This window comes from Clupea harengus, chromosome 6, assembly GCF_900700415.2.
Source record: "Clupea harengus chromosome 6, Ch_v2.0.2, whole genome shotgun sequence".
Taxonomy (NCBI): domain Eukaryota; kingdom Metazoa; phylum Chordata; class Actinopteri; order Clupeiformes; family Clupeidae; genus Clupea; species Clupea harengus.
Genome location: NC_045157.1, coordinates 14715022 through 14739343, shown reverse-complemented (window position 1 = coordinate 14739343; position 24322 = coordinate 14715022). Strand labels below are relative to the sequence as shown.

General features: G+C 43.2%; 4 protein-coding genes across 4 annotated transcripts in view; 1 reads left to right on the top strand and 3 right to left on the bottom strand.

Annotated features, from left to right (window-relative positions):
* Positions 1-877: 877 nt before the first annotated feature.
* Positions 878-3705, bottom strand: LOC105899771 (zona pellucida sperm-binding protein 3-like). The gene is made up of 8 exons (XM_012826984.3): positions 3083-3705; positions 2832-2950; positions 2616-2719; positions 2208-2385; positions 1888-2005; positions 1731-1810; positions 1572-1660; positions 878-1491 (listed from the first exon to the last, which is right to left on the bottom strand). Exons 1-8 carry the CDS (start codon positions 3647-3649, stop codon positions 1415-1417), a joined length of 1332 nt encoding a protein of 443 aa, XP_012682438.2. The 5' UTR covers positions 3650-3705; the 3' UTR covers positions 878-1414.
* Positions 3706-6101: 2396 nt separating this feature from the next.
* On the bottom strand, positions 6102-8458 carry LOC105899773 (zona pellucida sperm-binding protein 3-like). The gene is made up of 8 exons (XM_031569131.1): positions 7830-8458; positions 7587-7705; positions 7373-7476; positions 6923-7100; positions 6600-6717; positions 6443-6522; positions 6284-6372; positions 6102-6206 (listed from the first exon to the last, which is right to left on the bottom strand). The coding sequence occupies exons 1-8, from the start codon at positions 8394-8396 to the stop codon at positions 6148-6150; spliced, it is 1314 nt and encodes a 437-aa protein (XP_031424991.1). The 5' UTR covers positions 8397-8458; the 3' UTR covers positions 6102-6147.
* Positions 8459-10606: 2148 nt separating this feature from the next.
* LOC116220709 (zona pellucida sperm-binding protein 3-like) lies at positions 10607-12959 on the bottom strand. Its single transcript, XM_031568690.1, has 8 exons — positions 12336-12959; positions 12096-12214; positions 11882-11985; positions 11435-11612; positions 11118-11235; positions 10961-11040; positions 10802-10890; positions 10607-10717 (listed from the first exon to the last, which is right to left on the bottom strand). The coding sequence occupies exons 1-8, from the start codon at positions 12900-12902 to the stop codon at positions 10659-10661; spliced, it is 1314 nt and encodes a 437-aa protein (XP_031424550.1). The 5' UTR covers positions 12903-12959; the 3' UTR covers positions 10607-10658.
* A 2540-nt stretch (positions 12960-15499) lies between these two features.
* LOC105899726 (N-acetyl-beta-glucosaminyl-glycoprotein 4-beta-N-acetylgalactosaminyltransferase 1-like) overlaps positions 15500-24322 on the top strand; it is a 55079-nt gene continuing 46256 nt past the window's right edge. The window contains exons 1-2 of the mRNA XM_031568613.1: positions 15500-16399; positions 17030-17305. Coding sequence (XP_031424473.1) covers positions 17152-17305 — 154 coding nt within the window. The 5' untranslated portion in view covers positions 15500-16399; positions 17030-17151. The remainder of the gene's footprint in view (positions 16400-17029; positions 17306-24322) is intronic.

Sequence of the window (24322 nt, the reverse complement as noted above, 5' to 3'; positions counted from 1 at the left end):
CAGTTCATCCTCAGAGGTAAAAATATAATTAACAACTGTAGCGATTCTCATTAGCTATTGATAAATATTGAGACATTGACCCAGTTTGCTAAACCCACATCCCATTCGACTGCTTTAGAATCACAATGACTCAACATGTGTGTATGACAGGGACTCTGTGGAAGCCATCTCCCCTCTGCAGGCTCTCACAAACCCCCTATCACAGCGAGACAATAGGCGGCCATTTTATTTTTACTCAGCAATAATTAACAGACAGCTCTCCCTTGACATTTGTAATGATCACTTGCGGTGCACTGTTTCCTGTGGATTGAGAGTAAGGATGTGGATTCCTGTAGGATTTAACAGTATTCATTTATTTTTCTTTTAGCCATTTAGTTGAATGAGTGCTTTAGAAACAAGCACAATACGTCAGTTGGTTGTTCATGAACCAACACAGAAATGACAAATGCATAGATAAGTCATATTTAGATTGGCGGCCATGGTTAATCCTACAACAAATGTGCAGGGGACACACGTGTCGAGGTAAAATCAGAATTTACATTCAAGCTAAATGGTGACAATTTAGTGTAGGCTGTTCAAGACATTGGAAAAGAGCCGTTGTCTAAATCTTTAATACCATGACATATCTGTACGTGTCTACCCTGTTGGAATTCTTAGGCATTCCAGGACTTTTGAATGTGAGACTTTTAATTGAATATTTCCCATCAACACCAATAACCAAGTTTAGTTTTTTTTTTTTAAATCAAAATGGTGACATTTAGTAGTAGATTGTACAAGGCTCTAGTCACAACCTTCATGGAAACAGAACATCCTATTTCGGTCTCGCTCCGGAGTCTCGTCCTCCTCTTCTCCTTCATTTTTATCAGCTTTTATCATGATTTAGCTGAACAAACCTGGTGTGGCTGATCAAGGGCATTTTATTGAGTCATTTTTGGCAGGTGTGCTTCGACCAAACAGGTCTGCCCCCACCCCCAAATCCAGTGCCTTCTCTGCCAAACACAGCAAAGACTTAAGGACTAATTTTGGAAGCAGGGAAATCTCAAACTTGTAAAACAAGTTAACCCTTTGTTTCAGACACCCCTCCCCATCAGGCCCTAAGAACAGAATGGACGCTCATGGAAAACCCAAAAATCTAAATTAGAACAAAAGCAAAAAGTGGACTTCAAGTGTTGACAGTGCCCTCTGCTGGTCATTCACATAATGTTGATGCCACATGTCAAAAAGGCTTTAAGTGCATGAGCACAGCACAAGCATGTTTTAAAAGTACATCAAATGCTCAAAAGGTCCAGCAGTACAGACCTAAGCTTGCATAGAAAGTTGGACCCCAACAACCCCCCAAATAAAAACAAAAAAATTAAAAATTATTAAATGGAGATTAAATTTGTGCGAGACACCAGATGGGAATATAAGGCATTTATTTAAAATGCAGATCTCGATACACATCCTTGATCAGAATGGGTCCCAAAACAGCCTCAGATTCCCATTGTTCATCTGTGGAGAGAAAAGCAAAATGTTAATACAGAATTCTATTAAAAAAAAACAAAAAAAACCTTTTAGACGAAATACCATACCTGCAGACACATCCCGAGTCTTCCTGGTTGGTCCACAGGTAGAGTCACAGCAGCGGCACATCTGGTCATTCCCGTCAGCACTGGTCCATCTGTGAAGAGGGCTACAGTTAGCACAGACACTCTTAGTGATGGGAAATAAAGTCTTGGCCATTTGCTTACCGGTCATCAGAGAAGGAGCAAGATTTGTGGTCAGAATCTGTTGATGCTGCAGTTGCCACCAACTGGCAGGTAATGTAGATCTGGAGGGAAATCACAAACCGCCCAGGTTAGATCAGTGATGGATCAAGGCATGCAGTTCTCATTTATCTTTACTTACAGTAGTACCCTCTGCCTGGGCAAATCTAAAGGCCTCCAGCTCAAACTGGAGCCGGTTATCCTGAACCCTGGGCAGGAAGCGAGATCCAGAGCCGGTCAGCTTGGCATCAACGAGACACCTGCAGGCAGGAAAAACACATTATGATCAACCAATCCTTTGCCGTGGTTAATGGAGTGGTCTTCATCAAAACTATTTGACCATGTCCTGCTGTAGAAATGGTATTCATTTCACACAGTATTTCAGACCCAGATCACATAACTAAAGCAACTCAGGCAACTGAATTTGTTAAGGTTATAATTGGGTTCAAGAACCTCCCTCACCCATAGTTCTCAATGAAGGAATATCTGGGTGATGCGTTCACATCAGGGACTGCAGTGGCCACACAGGAGTGGGCAAACACACGCAGAGGCACATGGTTGTACTGGATCACTGAGGCTTCAATGTGCAGGACGTTTCCCAGGTAGTAAGTGTTGGTGGCACGTTTAAACTCCCAGTCATCTGAAAACAATCAATAGTACACAAGTACAAGAGGTACATACCAGGCTTCTAAAAATAAACTTGTTCAATAGGCCAGACACATTTTAAAAGCCAGACAGGAACACCTCTAGCAGAAGGATTGCCCAGTGTCCATCACCATCTTAACCTGCTGTACACCCCACCCAATCTGATTTACATACTTCATTGTACTTGAGTAGCAGTTTGAGTCCCTGCACTTCAGCTACACAAACCTGTCATGAGTCTCAAGGAGAAGACCAGGACCTCCTCAGCAGCTTTAGTGGCAGCAAAAGGGACCCAGGTGGGCATGAGGGCATCACTGCTCACATTGTGCTCCCTAAGGATTATATAAAGGACAAGAGGTAAGGGTCTCCACAATGTGGCATTGCAATGAGAGCAGGCCAAACAGGCACGCAACTACTGGCACTGGTAAGAACTGAAATTATTACCTTGGATAATGGCATTGAATATCAACTGTAGCACCGTTTGTTTTTATAATAGGAGATCCATTAAGAGCTTTAGGTGCATACTGAAGGGTGAAGATATACACCAGTTCATCCTCAGTCACCTATGAAGGAAAGTTGTGCACATGGTCATTTTGTTAGTATTTGTGCAATAGCTTACGTAACACTAACCACATGAGGAAGTCAAACCTACATGGCACTCATGTTGGCTTAGTACTTTAAAGTAGACTCAGTACCTGAATCTTGCTGCCACACTTGTGCAGTTCAGATTCAAAGAACAGAACCTGATCAGAAGGATCCTCCCCTGTGACAGCACAGTCACTAAGATATATATCTGCTGGATGGATCAGCTGGCCAGTGCCAAAGAAGTCCTGGTTCACCTCTACCTGCACATCAGCCTCCCCACACCTCACAGCCACGGAGTTGGCTGGTACTGGCTCCCTCAGCACAAATGGCCTCTCAGGTTCCTTAGGTTTCTCTGGCATCCTTGGGAACATCCATGACAGCTGCTTCACAGGACCTTGCAGTGTTGGCTTGGACTGAAGGGGAAAAGGCTCTTGAGCACGCTTCTTGAGCGCTTTGCGCACAGGTTCCTGAACAGCACTCTGAGGCTCTGGCAGCGAAGATTCATCAACTGATTCCTCAGCATGGTCCTCCTGTAGCAGATGATATGCAGCCCAATCAGAAAGACTCGATTGGTCTTGCGCCTCACGAGTAAACCAGTCAGGCAGTTGATCAGCCTGAATCTGGAGGCCAATCCCAAACAGCACCAAAAAGACACTAAGCCAAGCTCTGAACCCCATTGCTAAGATCTGAAAACACTCCTCAGTAACAGCAACTTGCTTGCATCAAGTGTCTCTCTAGACCATTTTTATTTGGCTTTGAACTACATAGATCCCACCCCATTCATTAGTGGTGTAATTATCATCTACACCTGTTGACACTCACATGTCACTCTTCACAATAGGGAGGTCAGGTAAGTATGTGTCATGTGGTTGTGTAGGAAAGCAGGCTGTTCACCTGGAACCCATTAGGATCCAATAATTTAGGAAGACATTTGCTGGGTTCCCATCCAGCTCATTTGCATATTTTAAGTGAAATTCATGAAAATGGGGCTAAATGAAATGCAAGTATGTGTGTGTTTCCATCAGCTATTGATGTAAATAAAAAATGGACACACTCCTAATCAAGGGAGTTGTAAAAAGCTGTTGATTCAATAGTTGAGGTTGTCAAGGCAGTTTTAAAGGACAACAAATGTAATTTGAAATGAATAAATCCTACCACCTCTAGCAAATTATTTTCTTCTTTTATTTACAAGAGTTATCTGAATTTCATGCATTTACACTCAAGATTTTCTATTCCAATGTTCATAAATAGCATTAAAAGTTGGATGGAAACCCAGCAAGCAAGGATATTTTCTTCAAGAAAAGTAAAAGTATTCCTAATAGGCAAGCAATTGATCTGTTAAAGTAATCAGTGTGAACATTAGATTGCAGTTTAGGTGTAATATAAGTATCAATTAATAAAATACTTCTCTCTCTTGGCATTTGTATTGATCACTTGTGGTGGACCGTTTCATGTTGGAGTAGAGATGAGTGCTCTCTGTGGATTAAAAGTTTGGATGTGGATTCCTGTGGGATTTAACAGTATTCATTTATTTTTCTTTCACACTCATTTAAATCAGCAATTTAGTTAAATAAGTGATTTAAATGAGTGTGGGCAACAGTGGTTCAGGAGGTAGAGGAATTGTTCATCAATCGAAAGGTTTCTAGTTTGATCACGACGACTCCTGTTGAAATGTACCTGAGTACGATACTGAACACCCAACAGGGGGCGTGGTAGCCTCCGCCGTTGGTGTCTGAATGGGTAGATGTCTGAGGCATTAACATATGAAACGCTTTGAATGCTTTATGAGCTATGTAAATGCACTCCATTTACCATTTATAAAGAAGCAAGATACATCAGTTGGTTGTTCATGAACCAACATAAAACTGACATATACTATCATATTGGCTGCCATGGTTAATCCACAAATGTGTCAATTGTGTAGTGATACATGTAGGAGTATCCGGGGATCTATTTTGGAATTCAACAAAAATGTTCTGAATTCTACCAACACATTTATACCATTACATATTTGCATGTCTGCCCTGTTAGAATTCTGTGGCATTTCAGGACTTTTGAATGTGAAACTTTTAATTGAATATTTCCCACCAAGACTAGTCATCTGTTCAGTCTATGCTGATATTTTAATACCATTTCATCAAAATGGTGACATTTAGTAGCAGGTTGTTCAAGACATTGGACAAGAGCAGTTGTCTAAATGTTTAAGCTCTGAAGTAATATCTTTATGGTAACAGAACAACTTAGGTGTTCAGTCTTGCTGTTGGGTCTCCTCCAGAGCATGTCTGCTTTCCCTGACAAACATTGACTCTCCCAATTAGCTGAATACACCTGTTGTAGCTGATCAAGGGCATTTTAAATATAATTATTTTGATCAGGTGTACCTAGAGTACTGGTTTCCACCCAACTCAATCTAAATCTAGGGACATTTCCATCCACTGTTATGTGAACTTAAAAATGGACACCCTCCTAAATCAAGGGGAGTTGTGAAGAGCTGCGGGTTCAAAACTTGGTTGTCTGGGCAAGTTAAACAGAAACAAGTTATCAAATCTCAACTAGGATTCGATACAAACCTACCCCTTGTCCATCAACCCTATACAAACCTGAGGTTTATCTACCCTGTCTAGCAATCAATTTCCACGGTGCATTTAAATTCTTAGAATTTAACACATTTAGTCTAGAGTTCCTATTTGAAATGGTCAAACTCCACATTTAAGGTAACTAGAAACCAAGCAATAGATTTTCACTGCAGAGAAGCCCAATCCCAGGCCTTGTCTGCCAAATATGCAACCAACAATTTCTGAAAAAGGGGACACCTTGACATTTCAATATGATGCAGACCTCAAAAGCATTAAAAGAGTTTACCCAGAGGACTGACACCAGTGTCGACAGTGCCCTGGTCATACATATGCCATGTTGATGCCACATGTGTCAACACACCCTTTATCTGGTACAAACAACGCTAATGGAGTGAGCAAAACGCTTTCCAATTGTTCCAAATCTCAGTAAGCCTACCAGATGGTGGTCAGGTCAGACCCTTCTATGAAGATGTTCCCTGAAATCAGTCTGCAGATTGAAATGTTTGTATATAGGAGGGGGGGGGGGGGGCAGCCCAGAAACTAGATTCAAGACTAATTAAAAGGTATTTTTATTTAAAATGCAGACAAAGGCCAACATCTCAGTACGCATCCTTGATCAGCATGGGCCCCAAAACTGCCTCAGACACCCACTGTTCATCTGTGGAGAGAAGAGCAGAATTAACATGTAGATTACAAGGAGGAGGAGGAGGGGTGTAGCTGGACCAAATTCCATACCTGCAGACACCTCCCGAGTCTTCCTGGTTGGTCCACAGGTAGAGTCACAGCAGCGGCACATCTGGTCATTCCCGTCAGCACTGGTCCATCTGTGAAGAGGGCTACAGTTAGCACGGACACTCTTAGTGATGGGAAATAAAGTCTTGGCCATTTGCTTACCGGTCATCAGAGAAGGAGCAAGACTTGTGGTCAGAATCTGTTGATGCTGCAGTTGCCACCAACTTGCAGGTAATGTAGATCTGGAGGGAAAACACAAACCGCCCAGGTTAGATCAGTGATGGGTCAAGGCATGCAGTTCTCATTTATCTTTACTTACAGTAGTACCCTCTGCCTGGGCAAATCTAAAGGCCTCCAGCTCAAACTGGAGCCGGTTATCCTGAACCCTGGGCAGGAAGCGAGATCCAGAGCCGGTCAGCTTGGCATCAACGAGACACCTGCAGGCAGGAAAAACACATTATGATCAAACAAATCCTTGGCCATGGTTAATGGAGTGGTCTTCATCAAAACTATTTGACCATGTCCTGCTGTAGAAATGGTATTCATTTCACACAGCATCTCAGACACAGATCACATAACTAAAGCCACTCAGGCAACTGTGAATTTGTTAAGGTTATAATTGGGTTCAAGAACCTCCCTCACCCATGGTTCTCAATGAAGGAATATCTGGGTGATGCGTTCACGTCAGGGACTGCAGTGGCCACACAGGAGTGGGCAAACACACGCAGAGGCACATGGTTGTACTGGATCACTGAGGCTTCAATGTGCAGGACGTTTCCCAGGTAGTAAGTGTTGGTGGCACGTTCAAACTCCCAGTCATCTGAAAAAAATTAGGAGCCTCGAGTACATACCAGGTTTACCACAAGGACTTGCAGGTTTCTAAAAATAAACCATTTTAAAATAGGCCACACACACACAACTAAAATAACCAGACAGAACACCTCTACCAAAACAGTAGGTTTGCCTGGTGGCCATCACTAAAGTGACATGCACTACCTCATCCAATCTGATTTACATACTTCATTGTACTTGGGCACACCTAGTTTATTCCAGAAGCAGCAGTTTGAGTCCCTGCACTTCAGCTACACAAACCTGTCATGAGTCTCAAGGAGAAGACCAGGACCTCCTCAGCAGCTTTAGTGGCAGCAAAAGGGACCCAGGTGGGCATGAGGGCATCACTGCTGACATTGTGCTCCCTAAGAGTTATATAAAGCACAAGACTTAAGGGTCTCCCATGTGGCATTGCAATGAGAGCAGGCCAAACAGGCCCGCAACTACTGGCACTGGTAAGAACTGAAATTATTACCTTGGATAATGGCATTGAATGTCAACTGTAGCACCATTTGTTTTTATAATAGGAGATCCATTAAGAGCTTTAGGTGCATACTGAAGGGTGAAGCTATACACCAGTTCATCCGGAGTCACCTATGAAGGGAAATTGAGCAGTCATTTTGTTAGTATTTGTGTAATAGATTACGCAACACTAACCACATGGTGAAAAACCTACATGGCAGTCATGTTGGCTTAGTATTTAAAGTAGACACCGTACCTGAATCTTGCCGTCACATCTGTGAAGCTCATATTCAAAGACCAGAACCTGATCAGAAGGATCCTCCCCTGTGACAGCACAGTCACCAAGAGATAGATCTGCTGGATGGATCAGCTGGCCAGTGCCAAAGAAGTCCTGGTTCACCTCCACCTGAACATCAGCCTCCCTACACCTCACAGCCACGGAGTTGGCTGGTACCGGCTCCCTCAGCACAAATGGCCTCTCAGGCTCCTTGGGTTTCTCTGGCATCCTTGGGAACCTCCATGACAGCTGCTTCACAGGACCTTGCAGTGTTGGCTTGGACTGAAGGGGAAAAGGCTCTTGAGCACGCTTCTTGAGCGCTTTGCGCACAGGTTCCTGAACAGTACGCTGAGGCTCTGGCAGCGAAGATTCACCAACAGATTCCTCAGCAGGGTCCTCCTCTAGCAGACTATGTGCAGACCAGTCAGAAAGACCCGCTCGGTCTTGCTCCTCACGATTAAACCAGTCAGGCAGTGTTTTAGCCTGAATTTGGAGGCCAATCCCAAACAGCACCAAAACAACACTAAGCCAAGCTCTGAACCCCATTGCTAAGATCTGACCAGCACTCCCCACTAAAGGCAACTTGCTGACTACAACTGTCTCTCTAGACCTGCATTTTATTTGGCTTTGAATTACATAGATCCCACCCCATTCATTACTGGTGTAATTATCATCTACACCTGTTGACACTCACATGTCACTATTCACAATAATAGGGAGGTCAGGTAATATGCATCATGTGGTTACGCAGGAAAGCAGCCTGTTCACCTGGAACCCATTATGGTCCAATAATTTAGACAGACAATTGCTGGGTTCCCATCCAACTCATTTGCATATTTTAAGTGAAATTCAAGGCAGGAGTTGTGAAAAGCTGTGGATTCAATACTTGTTGTACTGGTTGGTTTACAAGGCAGCTTTAAAAGACAACAACTGCAATTTGATGTGAATAAACCCATTTCCATTAACCTTCTTCTTATTACGTGGTAGTTTAGGTTTAAGATATGTATTTCTGCATCAATTAATATATGCGTCTGTATCGTTTAATACATTTAATATAATCATAAATTACCAATGAGATAATACATGAGATAACTGTATAGAGACATGTTTGTGTATCCAAAATGTTAAACACGATTTTCATCTCAAAATATCTGTCTGTGGGACAGACTATCCTGTACAAGGTATTGTTGATATCCTTTTTTCCTTTGTTTTCTATATTGTCCTTGACAACTTAAACGTTCTATGAGGCATCACTGCATTGAGTATAAAGAACGTTTTAGAGGATTGGATATCAAGTGCAGCCTATTTACCAGCAGATGGCAGGCTAAGGTTAATGTAGGGTTTAAGCCCCCCAGCTGCTTCACCGTAGAGCAACCAGTATTAACATTGTCAGTGCTGTGTGCCACCAGAAGCATTTGCACACAGAGACATTTTGTCAGGTGCCACTAGTAACAAATACACATAAATGGTAAGGGTATTTTGTCAAGTTCTACACACAAGGAAACACATGGACTTTGACTCCCATCCCCGTCTCATACACGCAGAGACATATACACACACACTGGCAGAAGCCTGGAATTTGACAGGGATTTACCTCATCCTGTACTCTGTGACCGGGTTTTATATATGTGGGCTTATCTATCTAGCATCAAGCCTCTGGGCATTTTAATGAACCAAATCAATACAATTTTATTTATATAGCAGCAATAACAATTTAAATGGTCTCTAGGCACTTTACAGGTGACATTTAGTAGCAGGTTGTTCAAGACACTGGACAAGAGCAGTTGTCTAAATGTTTAAGCTCTAAAGTCATATCTTTATGGTAACAGAACAACTTAGGATAGGTGTTCAGTCTTGCTGTTGGGTCTCATCCAGAGCATGTCTGCTTTCCCTGACAAACATTGACTCTCCCAATTAGCTGAATACACCGGTTGTAGCTGATCAAGGGCATTTTAAATACAATTATTTTGATCAGGGGTACCTAGAGTACTGGTTTCCATCCAACACATCTGTTTATTTAAGGAGTATTTATGAATATTTGAAACAAAATGCCAATCTAGGGCCATTTCCATCCATCGTTATATGAACTTAAAAAAAGGGACACCCTCCTAAATCAAGGGGAGTTGTGAAGAGCTGTGGGTTCAGAACTTGAGGTTGTCTGGGCAAGTTAAACAGAAACAAGTTGTCAAATCTCAACTAGGATTCGATTACTTGGCATCACCCTTGTCCATAAACCCTATACAAACCTGAGGTTTATCCACCCTGTAGCGATCAATTTCCACGGTGCATTTAAAGTCAACACATTTAGTCTAGAGTTCCTATTTGAAATGGTCAAACTCCACATTTAAGGTAACTAGAAACCAAGCAATAGATTTTCACTGCAGAGAAGCCCAATCCCAGGCCTTGTCTGCCAAATATGCAACCAACAGTTTCTGAAAAAGGGGACACCTTGACATTTCAATATGATGCAGACCTCAAAAGCATTAAAAGAGTTTACCCAGAGGACTGACACCAGTGTTGACAGTGCCCTGGTCATACATTTGCCATGTTGATGTCACATGTGTCAACACACCCTTTATCTGGTACAAACAACGCTAATGGAGTGAGCAAAATGCTTTCCAATTGTTCCAAATCTCAGTAAGCCTACCAGATGGTGGTCAGGTCAGACCCTTCTATGAAGATGTTCCCTGAAATCAGTCTGCAGATTGAAATGTTTGTATATAGGAGGGGGGGAAAAAGGCAGCCCAGAAACTAGATTCAAGACAAATTAAGGTATTTTTATTTAAAATGCAGACAAAGGCCAACATCTCAGTACGCATCCTTGATCAGCATGGGCCCCAAAACTGCCTCAGACACCCACTGTTCATCTGTGGAGAGAAGAGCAGAATTAACATACAGATTAAAAGGAGGGGGGGGGGGGGGGGGGGGGGTAGCTGGACCAAATTCCATACCTGCAGACACATCCCGAGTCTTCCTGGTCGGTCCACAGGTAGAGTCACAGCAGCGGCACATCTGGTCATTCCCGTCAGCACTGGTCCATCTGTGAAGAGGGCTACAGTTAGCACGGAAACTCTTTGTGATGGGAAATAAAGTCTTGGCCATTTGCTTACCGGTCATCAGAGAAGGAGCAAGACTTGTGGTCAGAATCTGTTGATGCTGCAGTTGCCACCAACTGGCAGGTAATGTAGATCTGGAGGGAACACACAAACCGCCCAGGTTAGATCAGTGATGGATCAAGGCATGCAGTTCTCATTTATCTTTACTTACAGTAGTACCCTCTGCCTGGGCAAATCTAAAGGCCTCCAGCTCAAACTGGAGCCGGTTATCCTGAACCCTGGGCAGGAAGCGAGATCCAGAGCCGGTCAGCTTGGCATCAACGAGACACCTGCAGGCAGGAAAAACACATTATGATCAAACAAATCCTTTGCCATGGTTAACGGAGTGGTCTTCATCAAAACTATTTGACCATGTCCTGCTGTAGAAATGGTATTAATTTCACACAGCATCTCAGACCACATAACTAAAGCCACTCAGGCAACTGTGAATTTGTTAAGGTTATAATTGGATTCAAGAACCTCCCTCACCCATGGTTCTCAATGAAGGAATATCTGGGTGATGCGTTCACATCAGGGACTGCAGTGGCCACACAGGAGTGGGCAAACACACGCAGAGGCACATGGTTGTACTGGATCACTGAGGCTTCAATGTGCAGGACGTTTCCCAGGTAGTAAGTGTTGGTGGCACGTTCAAACTCCCAGTCATCTGAAAACAATGAAGAGCCTCGAGTACATACCAGGTTTACCACAAGGACTTGAAGGTCTCTAAAAATAAACCATTTCAAAATAGGCCACACACACAACTAAAATAACCAGACAGAACACCTCTACCTAAACAGTAGGTTTGCCTGGTGGCCATCACTAAAGTGACATGGCAACCTCATCCAATCTGATTTACATACTTCATTGTACTTGGGCACACCTAGTTTATTCCAGAAGCAGCAGTTTGAGTCCCTGTACTTCAGCTACACAAACCTGTCATGAGTCTCAAGGAGAAGACCAGGACCTCCTCAGCAGCTTTAGTGGCAGCAAAAGGGACCCAGGTGGGCATGAGGGCATCACTGCTCACATTGTGCTCCCTAAGAGTTATATGAAGCACAAGAGTTAAGGGTCTCCCATGTGGCATTGCAATGAGAGCAGGCCAAACAGGCACGCAACTACAGGCACTGGTAAGAACTGAAATTATTACCTTGGATAATGGCATTGAATGTCAACTGTAGCACCGTTTGTTTTTATAATAGGAGATCCATTAAGAGCTTTAGGTGCATACTGAAGTGTGAAGCTATACACCAGTTCATCCTCAGTCACCTATGAAGGGAAATTGAGCAGTCATTTTGTTAGTATTTGTGTAATAGATTACGCAACACTAACCACATGGTGAAAAACCTACACGGCAGTCATGTTTTAGTATTTAAAGTAGACACCGTACCTGAATCTTGCGGTCACATCTGTGAAGTTCATATTCAAAGACCAGAACTTGATCAGAAGGATCCTCCCCTGTGACAGCACAGTCACCAAGAGATAGATCTGCTGGATGGATCAGCTGGCCAGTGCCAAAGAAGTCCTGGTTCACCTCCACCTGCACATCAGCCTCCCTACACCTCACAGCCACGGAGTTGGCTGGTACCGGCTCCCTCAGCACAAATGGCCTCTCAGGCTCCTTGGGTTTTTCTGGCATCTTTGGGAACCTCCATGACAGCTGCTTCACAGGACCTTGCAGTGTTTGCTTGGACTGAAGGGAAACAGGTTCTTGAGCACGCTTCTTGAGCTCTTTGCGCACAGGTTCCTGAACAGTACTCTGAGGCTCTGGCAGCGAAGATTCACCAACAGATTCCTCAGCAAGGTCCTCCTCTAGCAGACTATGTGCAGACCAGTCAGAAAGACCCGCTCGGTCTTGCTCCTCACGATTAAACCAGTCAGGCAGTGTTTTAGCCTGAATTTGGAGGCCAATCCCAAACAGCACCAAAACAACACTAAGCCAAGCTCTGAACTCCATTGCTAAGATCTGACCAGCACTCCCCACTAAAGGCAACTTGCTGACTACAACTGTCTCTCTAGACCTGCATTTTATTTGGCTTTGAACTACATAGATCCCACCCCATTCATTACTGGTGTAATTATCATCTACACCTGTTGACACTCACATGTCACTCTTCACAATAGGGAGGTCAGGTAATATGCATCATGTGGTTACGCAGGAAAGCAGCCTGTTCACCTGGAACCCATTATGGTCCAATAATTTAGACAGACAATTGCTGGGTTCCCATCCAACTTATTTGCATATTTTAAGTGAAATTCAAGGCAGGAGTTGTGAAAAGCTGTGGATTCAATACTTGTTGTACTGGTTGGTTTACAAGGCAGCTTTAAAAGACAACAACTGCAATTTGATGTGATTAAACCCATTTCCATTAACCTTCTTCTTATTACGTGGTAGTTTAGGTTTAAGATATGTATTTCTGCATCAATTAATATATGTGTCTGTATCGTTTAATACATTTAATATAATCATAAATTACCAATGAGATAATACATGAGATAACTGTGTAGAGACATGTTTGTGTATCCAATATGTTAAACACGATTTTCATCTCAAAATATCTGTCTGTGGGACAGACTTTCAAGTCAAGTCAAAGTAGCTTTATTGTCAATTACTTTGCATGTTAAGACATACAAAGGAATCGAAAAAAAGTTTCCCACTCTCCCAAGGTGAAACATATAAAGTGCACACGCACAACAACAGATAAGACAAGACATGTCCTACATATAGATATACATATAGATATAGTTATAAACATACAGATACATGTGCAGCAGCATAAGTTTACTTTAAAGTGAGGTTATGGTAGTGCAAAAAAGGCAGCAAAAGTGGTTATGGTAAACATAAGTGATAAAGTGCAAGAGACAGTTTTGTTGCAGAGTCCTGAGTGATTTTTTAGGGGGGGGGGGGGGATTTCAGCCTCCTGTCAGACTGATGGATATGAGGGGAGAGAATTTAGCCTCCTGACAGCTTGGTGTATGAAGCTATTTCTGAGTCTGGTGGTGCGGCAACGGAGGCTCCTATACCTTCTTCCAGAGGGTAGGAGGCTGAACAGACTGTGTGCGGGGTGGCTGGTGTCACTCGCAATCGAGGTAGCTTTCCGGGTGAGGCGGGTGGTGTATATGTCTTGCAGGGAAGGGAGTGGGAGTGGGGCACCAATGATCTTACCAGCTGTGTTCACTATGCGTTGCAGTGCTTTCCTGCTGTGTTCAGTACAGCTACTGCCCCACACAGTGATGCAGCTGGACAGGATGCTTTCAATGGTGCCCCGGTAGAATGCGTTCAGGATGGGTATGGGAGCTTTCACTCGCTTGAGCTTGCGGAGCTTTCTTCGCCAGTGATGCAGAGTTGGTGGCCCAGGAGAGGTCCTCACTGATGTGCACCCCCAGGAATTTGTATCCTGTACAAGGCATTGTTGATTTCCTTTTTTCCTTTGTTTTCTATATTGTCCTTGACAACTTAAACGTTCTATGAGGCATCACTGCATTGAGTATAAAGAACGTTTTAGAGGATTGGATATCAAGTGCAGCCTATTTACCAGCAGATGGCAGGCTAAGGTTAATGTAGGGTTTAAGCCCCCCAGCTGCTTCACCGTAGAGCAACCAGTATTAACATGGTCAGTGCTGTGTGCCACCAGAAGCATTTGCACACAAAGACATTTTGTCAGGTGCCACTAATAACAAATACACATAAATGGTAAGGGTATTTTGTCAAGTTCTACACACAAGGAAACACATGGACTTTGACTCCCATCCCTGTCTCATACACGCAGAGACATACACACACACTGTCGGAAGCCTGGAATTTGACAGGGATTTCCCTCACTCTGTACTCTGTGACCCGGTTTTATATCGGCTTATCTATCTAGCATCAAGCCTCTGGGCATTTTAATGAACCAAATCAATACAATTTTATATATGTAGCAGCAATAACAATTTAAATGGTCTCTAGGCGCTTTACAGAGCTCAGAGCCTGAACCCCCTACAGCAAGCACTGGGGCGAATCCCAATGGAAAAGCTCAGACAGAGTGGCCATTATATTTTCTGATTTCAAATTATTTGAAATAGCTTATGCATGAGCACTGCCACCTCTGGTAGAGAAACGTTTGATCCTCAACCATTAGATTATTACCTTGTCATAAGAATCAGTTGGTGGGTTTCCATTTAACTCATTCGCATATTTTAAGCGGATTCGGGAGAATTCGGCTAAAGAAAAAGCGACTCTGCGCATTTCCATCCATGCGAATTAAAAATTGACACTCTCCTAATCAAGATATGCGTTGTCAACAGCCTTGGATCAAAACGTAAGGTTGTCAGGGCAAGTTTAACGGAAACATCTGATAAAATTGCAACAAATCAATAAATCAATTGCAAACTCAATAAACCTGTTTACACCAACTGCATTATACCATATGCGAATTGGGTGTTAACCCACTCCCTTCTAGCGAATTTAATTTGTATTCGGTTTAAAAGATTTTATGCACATTGCAAGCGTTTCAAGGATTTTGTATTCAAACTGTCGAAATGCACATCAAAAAGTTGGATGGAAACCCAGCTCGACAGTTTCTCTGATGATGTGACATGATGTGACATGAATTATGTTCAATACATGACATTTTTTATGTTTGGCTATATACTCTCAGGCAGACGATCACGCAAGATATTTATATATTTTTTAATTACGCCAAGACCCTCAGCATGTTTGCACATCTACAGTTGAAGTTACGTGGCCAACCTTGTTGTGACAGTTCTAAACGAGAAGGTGTGCGTTTGGGAGGCAGGTCTGACAGTTCAGATCTGCGAAGTGCCTTCAGCAGCTGGTCGACCCCAGCAGTGAAAGTGCCTCGCAAGGCACGTCAAGGATCAGCACTGCTGCACTTGTCCATTTGTCTTTGAAATGAAGCACGGGACAGTAAAAGGCGGGTCATCATGTAAAACAATTTTCGAGCATGCGCGCGCATTAAAGCAAAGTGCAGTACACGAGAATCAGCGGGAAAGATGTTCCCGAGATTCACTGCCATTAGTATGTATCTGGCCACAGTCGTCATGATTACTCGATCTCCACGTTAATGTAGATGAATTAAGCATGCATGGCAGGTCCTCATCATCGTATCGGACACGTTACAGTGAATATAGCGGAGAACCGAAATGGGAGACATTCCTTTGTTCCGTTGGAGCTCGCAAGATTTCAAGCTAAAGAAGGACAAAAGAGTCTTACCTTCAAGCCCACTTTCAGAATGAACAAGGCGAGGATGTCCAACACACGACGCGTCGCAGCTCCCTGTATACTGCATCAGGAAGGCACACGTTGTGCCTAATGGCATGGCCATTTACATAATTTGTTGACCCGTGGCTCCGTGATCAGCAATTGTTCCTCTTATTATGGGGACTGCTCTATTTCAAAGTTGCAGTTGCAACTTGAAACGAAAATGGACATCCATGGAAATGTGTCCTAAGGTGAGGCTTTATATTGGCAGTTTCTATGGTAAAACTTTGGAAAATGGCTTTTGGTAGCTAATATACCCATATAATATAATATACCTATATATAAGTTGAAATATGTTCTTGTTTTTTTGTTAGGGCCTATTTGTTTTACGGTTTTTACACTTAAGGCTGCTAATTGTTTACACTACCATTATATCATTTTTGACATTTTAGACGTGCCCTGTTTTGAAACGAATCCCATACAGTGTTAATGTTTTGTCTTGTTCTTGAGTGTAGTAAGGTAGTTAACGTGAGTGTAAGAAAACTGGCCCCACTGGTAAAAATGCATTCAAGTCTGTCAGTGGCCCTGTGCAGAATCTTGAATTGTACAGCTTTAGAGCACACCTAGTTTAGAAACAAGATGTCCTCTTTAGAGATAATGCTTGGCTTGCATTCATTTGTGTGTTCTTCTGATATTTACAGATGATGTTGATTGAGGGATGTTGGTAGGAAAGTCAGTGCATATTTAAGCAACTTTTATCGTGACCTCAGCTTTTGTAGTGCTTGAATCATCAATGTTCCCTCCACTACTGAATGCACTGACTGCACATTTGTGTTCTCTTTCTCCATAACCCCTGGCCCATTTTGTCCTCCTCAACCTAGATCTTCCCTACCTTCTGTCCCCTGGCATTTCTCCACCTGAGTGTCTGAGCTGAGCACTGTATGTGTGTGCCAGAGAGAGAGAGAGAGAGAGAGAGAGAGAGAGAGAGTGAGAGAGACATACTATGTGTTTAAGGATGCCTCGCTTCCCCCTGAAAAAAATCCGAAAGCAGCTCAAACTCCTGTTGCTGCTGGTGCTCCTGACGTTCGCCGTGTGGTTCACCTACTTGCACATCCACCAGGGCAAAGTCTTCAGGCTGCAGCTCAGCTATGGCAAAGGTAGGACGCAATGACGCAAAGTGAAGCGTGCATTCTTCAGCATTTCTGCCCAGTGTCCCTCTGCATGGTGGTCAGAGTGTCTCATTAGTGTGTATGTTCCATGGAATCTGAAACTGGCAATGCAAGCGGTGCATTTTCTGTAGACACAAAACTAGAAATGGGGTAACATTCTGATTTCAAAAGTGCTGTCCTGCATTTGATACATCAGTATAGTAAAATGTGGTGAAACCTGATGCCAAATAAGCCTACCACACCTACCTCTCACTCTTTCGGAATCTCTCTCTCACACGCATACACACTAACAAAGGCCTAGGCATACACATACAAATGAACACACACAAGCACACGCACACGCCCACACACACACACACACACACACACACACACACACACACGTCTTTTTGTTGGGACACTGACTGCAGGTATCCAAACTATACTCAGCTGTGGAAAATAACAATGAGGGCATCATTGAGCAAAGTACTCTCCACACTGATGCCCCAGTCTATCTTAAGCTAGGCTGCCATAACCGATAGATTACATTGACATGCACAGTGTGCTCTCTCTTGCTCTTGCTCTCTCTCTCTCATTGCTGTCTCTGCACTTGGCAAAGTGAAAGTGCTCGGCTGTTCAGCTCATGGGATGAAACTGCTCTTTATTAACAGAGTCTGGAAGCAAAGCTCAAGCGGCTTGAGGAGGGAGTATAGCTTGGTGACAGGTCTGCACATTTTAGTGAGCATTCAGCACTGATTATAGAGATTGCAGTAGCAATACCCGCTGCCAAGGGTGGGGTCATGTCATTGGGTGTGAATCACAAAAGTATTGGAAGTGTGACATGAATGTTTCATTTCGTTGAAAGTCTGCTTTCCTCCTCTAAGATTTACAGAAGAGTATGCCATTAATCTTCTCCTTCACATAACACTGGGAAAACAAAGACACTGAATTTTCAGGCAATTTTGTTACATGTGAACAGCATGGACTTTCATTATATATTTATGGTTATAAGGCTATCTTTTACTTCTTAGAGTAGAATAATTATAGGCCCATACTCAATGTGTGTGTGTGTGTGTGTTTCTGTGTGTGTGTGTGTGTGTGTGTGTGTGTGTGTGTGTGTGTGTGTGTGTGTGTGTGTGTGTGTGTGTGTGTGTGTGTGAGAGAGAGAGGGACTAGAGGGGAGAAGAGAGGAGGGAGAGAGTGATGAGAGTTGTAAGCTCTCTTAACCCTGGGGTTAATGAAGTTTGAGTTGGCCCACATCACTCTCTCTCCTCCTGTGATGCCTCAACAAATGAAATGTCTGGACAACAGCCATTGTGTTCTAGGTCAGTCAGGTGGTGTGTGTGTGTGTGTGTGTGTGTGTGTGTGTGTGTGTGTGTGTGTGTGTGTGTGTGTGTGTGTGTGTGTGTGTGTGTGTGTGTGAGAGTATGTGTGTGTTCAAAGCAATGCAGGTGAGAGAGAGAGAGAGAGAGAGAGAGAGATGTGAGCCTTTTTTTGGTGTGTGAACTCATTCCATATTAATGCTACTCTAAGATCATTCATCTATTTCACTGTAAGATCATTTCATGAATTCCAAATGCGATTTAGCCACTACTGGAGAGAGTTGTGATTTGTATGTGATAAAAAGGTTAAATGGGTATAAAAGGAGAAATAGGCATTGAATGAAGACACTCAATTGGTGCAAATTGATCAGAATGATATCACATTCAGGGTTCTTAATAAGGAAAGTGAAGGTGTTGGCCCATCATCCAAAAAGGCCCATGATTATGACTAAAAAACAGAAACAGCCCACAGTCCTGATGTTCGTATACAGTTGGGCATAGCAAGATTTGAATATTTGTTTCTATTCAAAGCATCTTCAAGGAAAGATGGGGAAATTAATTTGTGTGTGTGTGTTCAGTGTTCTCAGCAGCATTCAGATTTTGCATAAGAAGTTGTTGTCAAGATGAAGCAAATACTGTGAAAGAAAAGGACCTTTGTCATCTTCCCATACATGCTACGATCATTGAAAACCAATCAAACCTTCCTTGTGTTATTCAGTTTTTACTATGTGTGGGCAAGGCCAATCTCTCTCAAATAGTGTTTAATATTAGTAAATAACTTACTACTTACTTAATATATGTAAGCACACAAACTGGTGTATTTTCAAAAGTTAAACTGGATCTGACATTTGATTTGCTAGATTTAAGGGGTTTCTGTAGAAAGATGACTGTGGATGTTCTGACTGCCAGTCAGTGAGTAATCTGGTTCTGTAGGCCACAATAGAGCAGTTTTGGTCTTTCAGCTACGTTTCTCCGTACAGCTTCACTTCACTTGAAATACATCCTTCTAGCCACCCCGATGCATCTCAGCATGCAGGGGCGGACTGGGGGAAAAAAGTGGCCCGGGAGTTACTGTCAGACCGGCCCACTCAATACACGGCGCGCGGCCCACTCAGTACACAGCGCGCTGCCCACTCAATGCACGGCGCGTTGCCCACTCAATGCATCGCACGTATAGACCAGTCAGTGGCCTACTTGGAAAAATACCCATACACTTAACATTATTTTGGATGATTACAAAGAAATTACATCATATATGTTTTTTTTTTTATAACATTTGGATCCACCAATTTGCCTGGGTGGACACATGGAATAAAATGATACTGGCTATTGTAACACTCCAAGGTAGGTATAGTTTGTTAGATGAATAGGCTTAACTCTGGGCTAGTATCAGATGGTTATACGTATAACTACAGAACATTATGGAATGAATATCCACACAATAAAGAAACTGGAATCAGAGGGTAGAATTAGTATGAACTATATTGTAGAAATGAACAGAATAGAACATACGATGGGGTGTGAACATCAGTGGTATCAGTAGTGTTGCATGCTGGGTGTGTGATTGTGTGTGTGTAGGGGTGTTGAAGGTACATAACAAAACAATAAGTTAAGTAACAGAACCTAAACTAACTCTGCTGGCCCGGGTGCATTATAGTCACATGATAATAAAAAACAATATCAGTATACTCATGTGTTATTATGACCTCACTATCTAATCTAGATAACATATTAACATTGTTTATAATGTTAGTGTTGTGTGTAACACGGTGATTTTAGCATAACAAACTAGCTGGTTAGAAATTATAAGATTGCCCTCTTTACAACTACCACCATGGATAGCTTGCTCATCGATTGTAAACAAGTGACTACGGCTAACATGTTAAATAGATCATCTCGATGATGACAACAGCGCCAGCTTGCTTATTTTACCAGATCATAACGGTCTCAATTTTGGACATTTATCTACCTAACGTTAGCTAGGCTAGTTGGTAGTGAACGTTACCTCATCTGTGAAAAGCAAGCTAACATTGGCCAAGTCAACGCCACAACTTACCTTGTATCACTGTCACTGTCACTGTCACTGTCACGCGAAATAACAGTAGTAAATGGCCCAGAGTTTTCTTAAATGCAATTCCTCAAAACTACCAGATGCCCCACGGGCCGCTCTGTGTTAGAAGGGCTGACTGCACACGTCACTACGGTTGGATGCCCTGGCGGGGCGTGTATGCAAATCCAGGTGCGTTTAATTTAAGAATCTTCATCCTCAATCCGCACAGCTGAGAACACTTCGGCTGTGTAAGAACCCATTTTCAGGTGTTCATTTATAAGGTGGAGATCGTTTCTTACGTTGAATTTCTGAAGTCCGTAAGAACACATTTCAGAAGACACTTCAAAACATTTTCGAAAAATAGGCACCATGAGTGTGAATACAGATCGCGAGGAGGAGTATAAAAATCAGTCAGTGAGTCATATTGTATAGTTACTAGAGGAAATTATACGTGTTCTGAGTAGTATGGAAAATAGTTGAAGGTGCCGGCGGTGTCAGTGAGATGGCCGGTCGGTGATGGAAGTGGGCCGGGATTTTGGACCATCCCAACCTCGTCGGCCCACCGGGGATTCCCCCGGTATCCCCGATGGCCAGTCCGCCCCTGTCAGCATGGCAATACCTCTATCTCTCTATCCCTCACCGCTCCCTATCTGTCTTTTTGTTCTCAACGCCTCCCCCCAACCCACTCACTTATCTTCCCCTCCGCCTCTTCATCACCTTACCCATTCTTTTACCGCCCCACCCATCTGCAGCTCTACCTCTGTCTCACTCCATCCTCCCATCCCTGTCCCTTCATCTCTCCTTCCCCTCCTCCGCTCCCCTGAGGTGACGATCCCACGTTCCCACGCATCTCCCCAGCCCTGTCCTCAGGAGGTGCTGCCTGCACACTGAGCTGCTCCCGGGGGAAGGAGCCTGGCTGGCACTCTCTGCGGACTGTAAATGTCTGATGATGGATTTCCCCCCTTTTACTCGCTGCTCTCTGTCTTCCCTGAAGAAGCAGACTGGTGGCAGAAACTGCCCTGCTGTGTCTGTGTCATGGAGCAAGGCCAGCTGTCCGAAGCGGGTACTTGGTGGTGATGGTGATGATGGTGTTTGTGTTTGTGTGTGTGTGTGTGTGTGTGTGTGTGTGTGTGTGTGTGTGTGTGTGTGTGTGTGTGTGTGTGTGTGTATGTGTGTGTGTAGCCATATAGCCATGTAGGACATGGACCTTGCCTTTGGCCTGTACATAATTTCAAAGGGAAAGATTTCAGTAAAGGAAAAGAGCCACTGCAATTCTTATGGTTGTCAGACCAATAGCTTCTGCACTATAGTGCAGGCACACACACACACACACACACACACACACACACACACACACACACACACACACACACACACACACACACACACACACACACACACACACACACACTAACACGCACACACGCACACACACATACGTGCATACACATATACATACAAATCGAGAGAGAGATAGGTTGCATTCATATGCAAAATACTTAAAACGAAATAGCAGATAGAGGATATTAGAGGCTGCATATCAGTGCACATGCACAAGCAATTTCAAATGTTTTGACGTCAGATTGATAGTATCCATCCAGTCAGTCACTGAGCAGGTTTCTATTGGGATGCATTGAAATGCCCCAGAGGCTTGGGGCCAGACAGACAAGCTCACATATATAAACACGGCCACAGGGTGAAGGAAATCCCTGTTGAAATCCTGGCTTCAGCAAGTGCGTGTGTGTGTATGTGTGTGTGTGTGTGTGTGTGAGAGAGAGAATGGTCGATGTGGTTGGGTGTTATCTATATTTCATGCTTTGTTGGGATGTAAAAAAATCTACTTTTCCCAGGAAAGCTTTGCAATATGTAACGAATGTAAAGGAAATTAAATGGGATGTACTGTAGCTGTTCAAATGTCAGCTCTAAAACCTCTCTCTCTTTCCTTCTTTCTTTCTTTCTCTGTATTTGTGTGATTGCATGCATGCATGCGTGTGTGTGTGTGTGTGTGTGTGTGTGTGTGTGTGTGTGTGTGTGTGTGTGTGTGTGTGTGTGTGTGTGTGTGTGTGGGTGTGTGTGTGTGTGTGTGTGTGTGTGTGTGTGTGTGTGTGTGAATTAGTTTGTGTATGTGAACATAGCTTTGCACACACAGCCATTTGATTCTAAATGTATAATGCCACTTTTAAAATATAAACAACCTCATGCCAGTTTTTTTAATTTTCTTCTACTTCTACTTCTACAATTACACGCCTCTCCTCATCTACAAATGAGCCATATATAAATCTGCATCGCACATAGCATGTCATAATCTGGAGAATGCAATCCATTATGTCCTCCTCTGAATGTTCTCTCCAAAGCCAGCCATTACCGTCAGTGCTGTGTTCACTGGGATACTTTAACAGGATTTTCTATGAGAGTTTAATTTCCCATGAAAGGCTTTCTGTCATGTTTTGGTAGGGAGCAGAACTGTAAGGCGATGCTTCTGCATTTATTGACTTTAGTTATTGCTTGGACTGAATTATTTTTTGGGTGTATGATCTCCAAACATGATGTGAATGAGTTCCCGGAATATCAGTTGAAAAAAATGCACAAATTATGTTAATTTTGCTCAGCACAAAGCGGTTGCTTTTATTATATCAGGAGCAGTGGTTGATAAAAAGTTAGTGAAGTAAATAGAGAATATAGACGTGTCATTTGTTCGTTAAGTGTGAATGTGTGTGTTTTGGCGACTGTGTGTGTGACGTTGTTTGTTCATCTGTCGTGAAATGGATAACCTGATATCAGGAGGGTTCGTTTGTCCTCTGAAGGTCATGGCTTGGTGGAGGTAGGCCTGCAGGAGGATGTGGACAAATAATTCAAGACACATGGTGGGCAGGAATTTAACAGCTGACTAAAGCCTGCCTGAAGCAAGAAACAAAGAGGTTATGTCACTCTAAATGGAAAATTCTGTTACCGGCATCTGCAACATTTTTCAGTCTCTCTTTCGCCTGAGAAAATTCCGCGCTCATACATGGAGCACACACACTCTTTCTAGGTGCTGGTGATATCTGTAATCTATGGCTGCTGGCTATGCTACTCTTAGCACACATACTCAGTACTCAGGGCTTGACAGGATGGGTGCCCCTCCAATTAAACAGTCATTTGGCAGCCCATGGGTGTGACACCAACACACTCAGTGCACATAGTGATGCTTGGAGTTAATGTGACACATGTCCTGTTAGTGATGCTGTGAACCCCTCTGCCCTGAGTGACCTCTGTAAAACAGTAGCAAAAGGTCTTGGTCTATGACTGCCATGATGGTCATCATAGGATGGCCTCGCTGATCTGCAGTGCCTTCACTAGTTCTGTGTTGACAATGATGTTAAATTAGATGATACTGAGGGCCAGAGTGAGGGTTGATGGGATAGGTCCTTCAGAATTGTAAAGGATGCCATTGTCTGGTCAGTTAACCAGCAGAATGTCAGTGAATAGAGAGAATGCACCACAGTTAATAGTATTAGCTTCGTTAGCATAGATGTAACACTCATGCAACATTCTTTCATCACATTTGCCAATTTGGCACTGAATAATAACTTGATATGAATATGAGTCAATCATGGCCTTTTATTTTTGTGTGAAATGTCACTTCAGGTTTCTGCTCTCGCTATTATTCTCTGA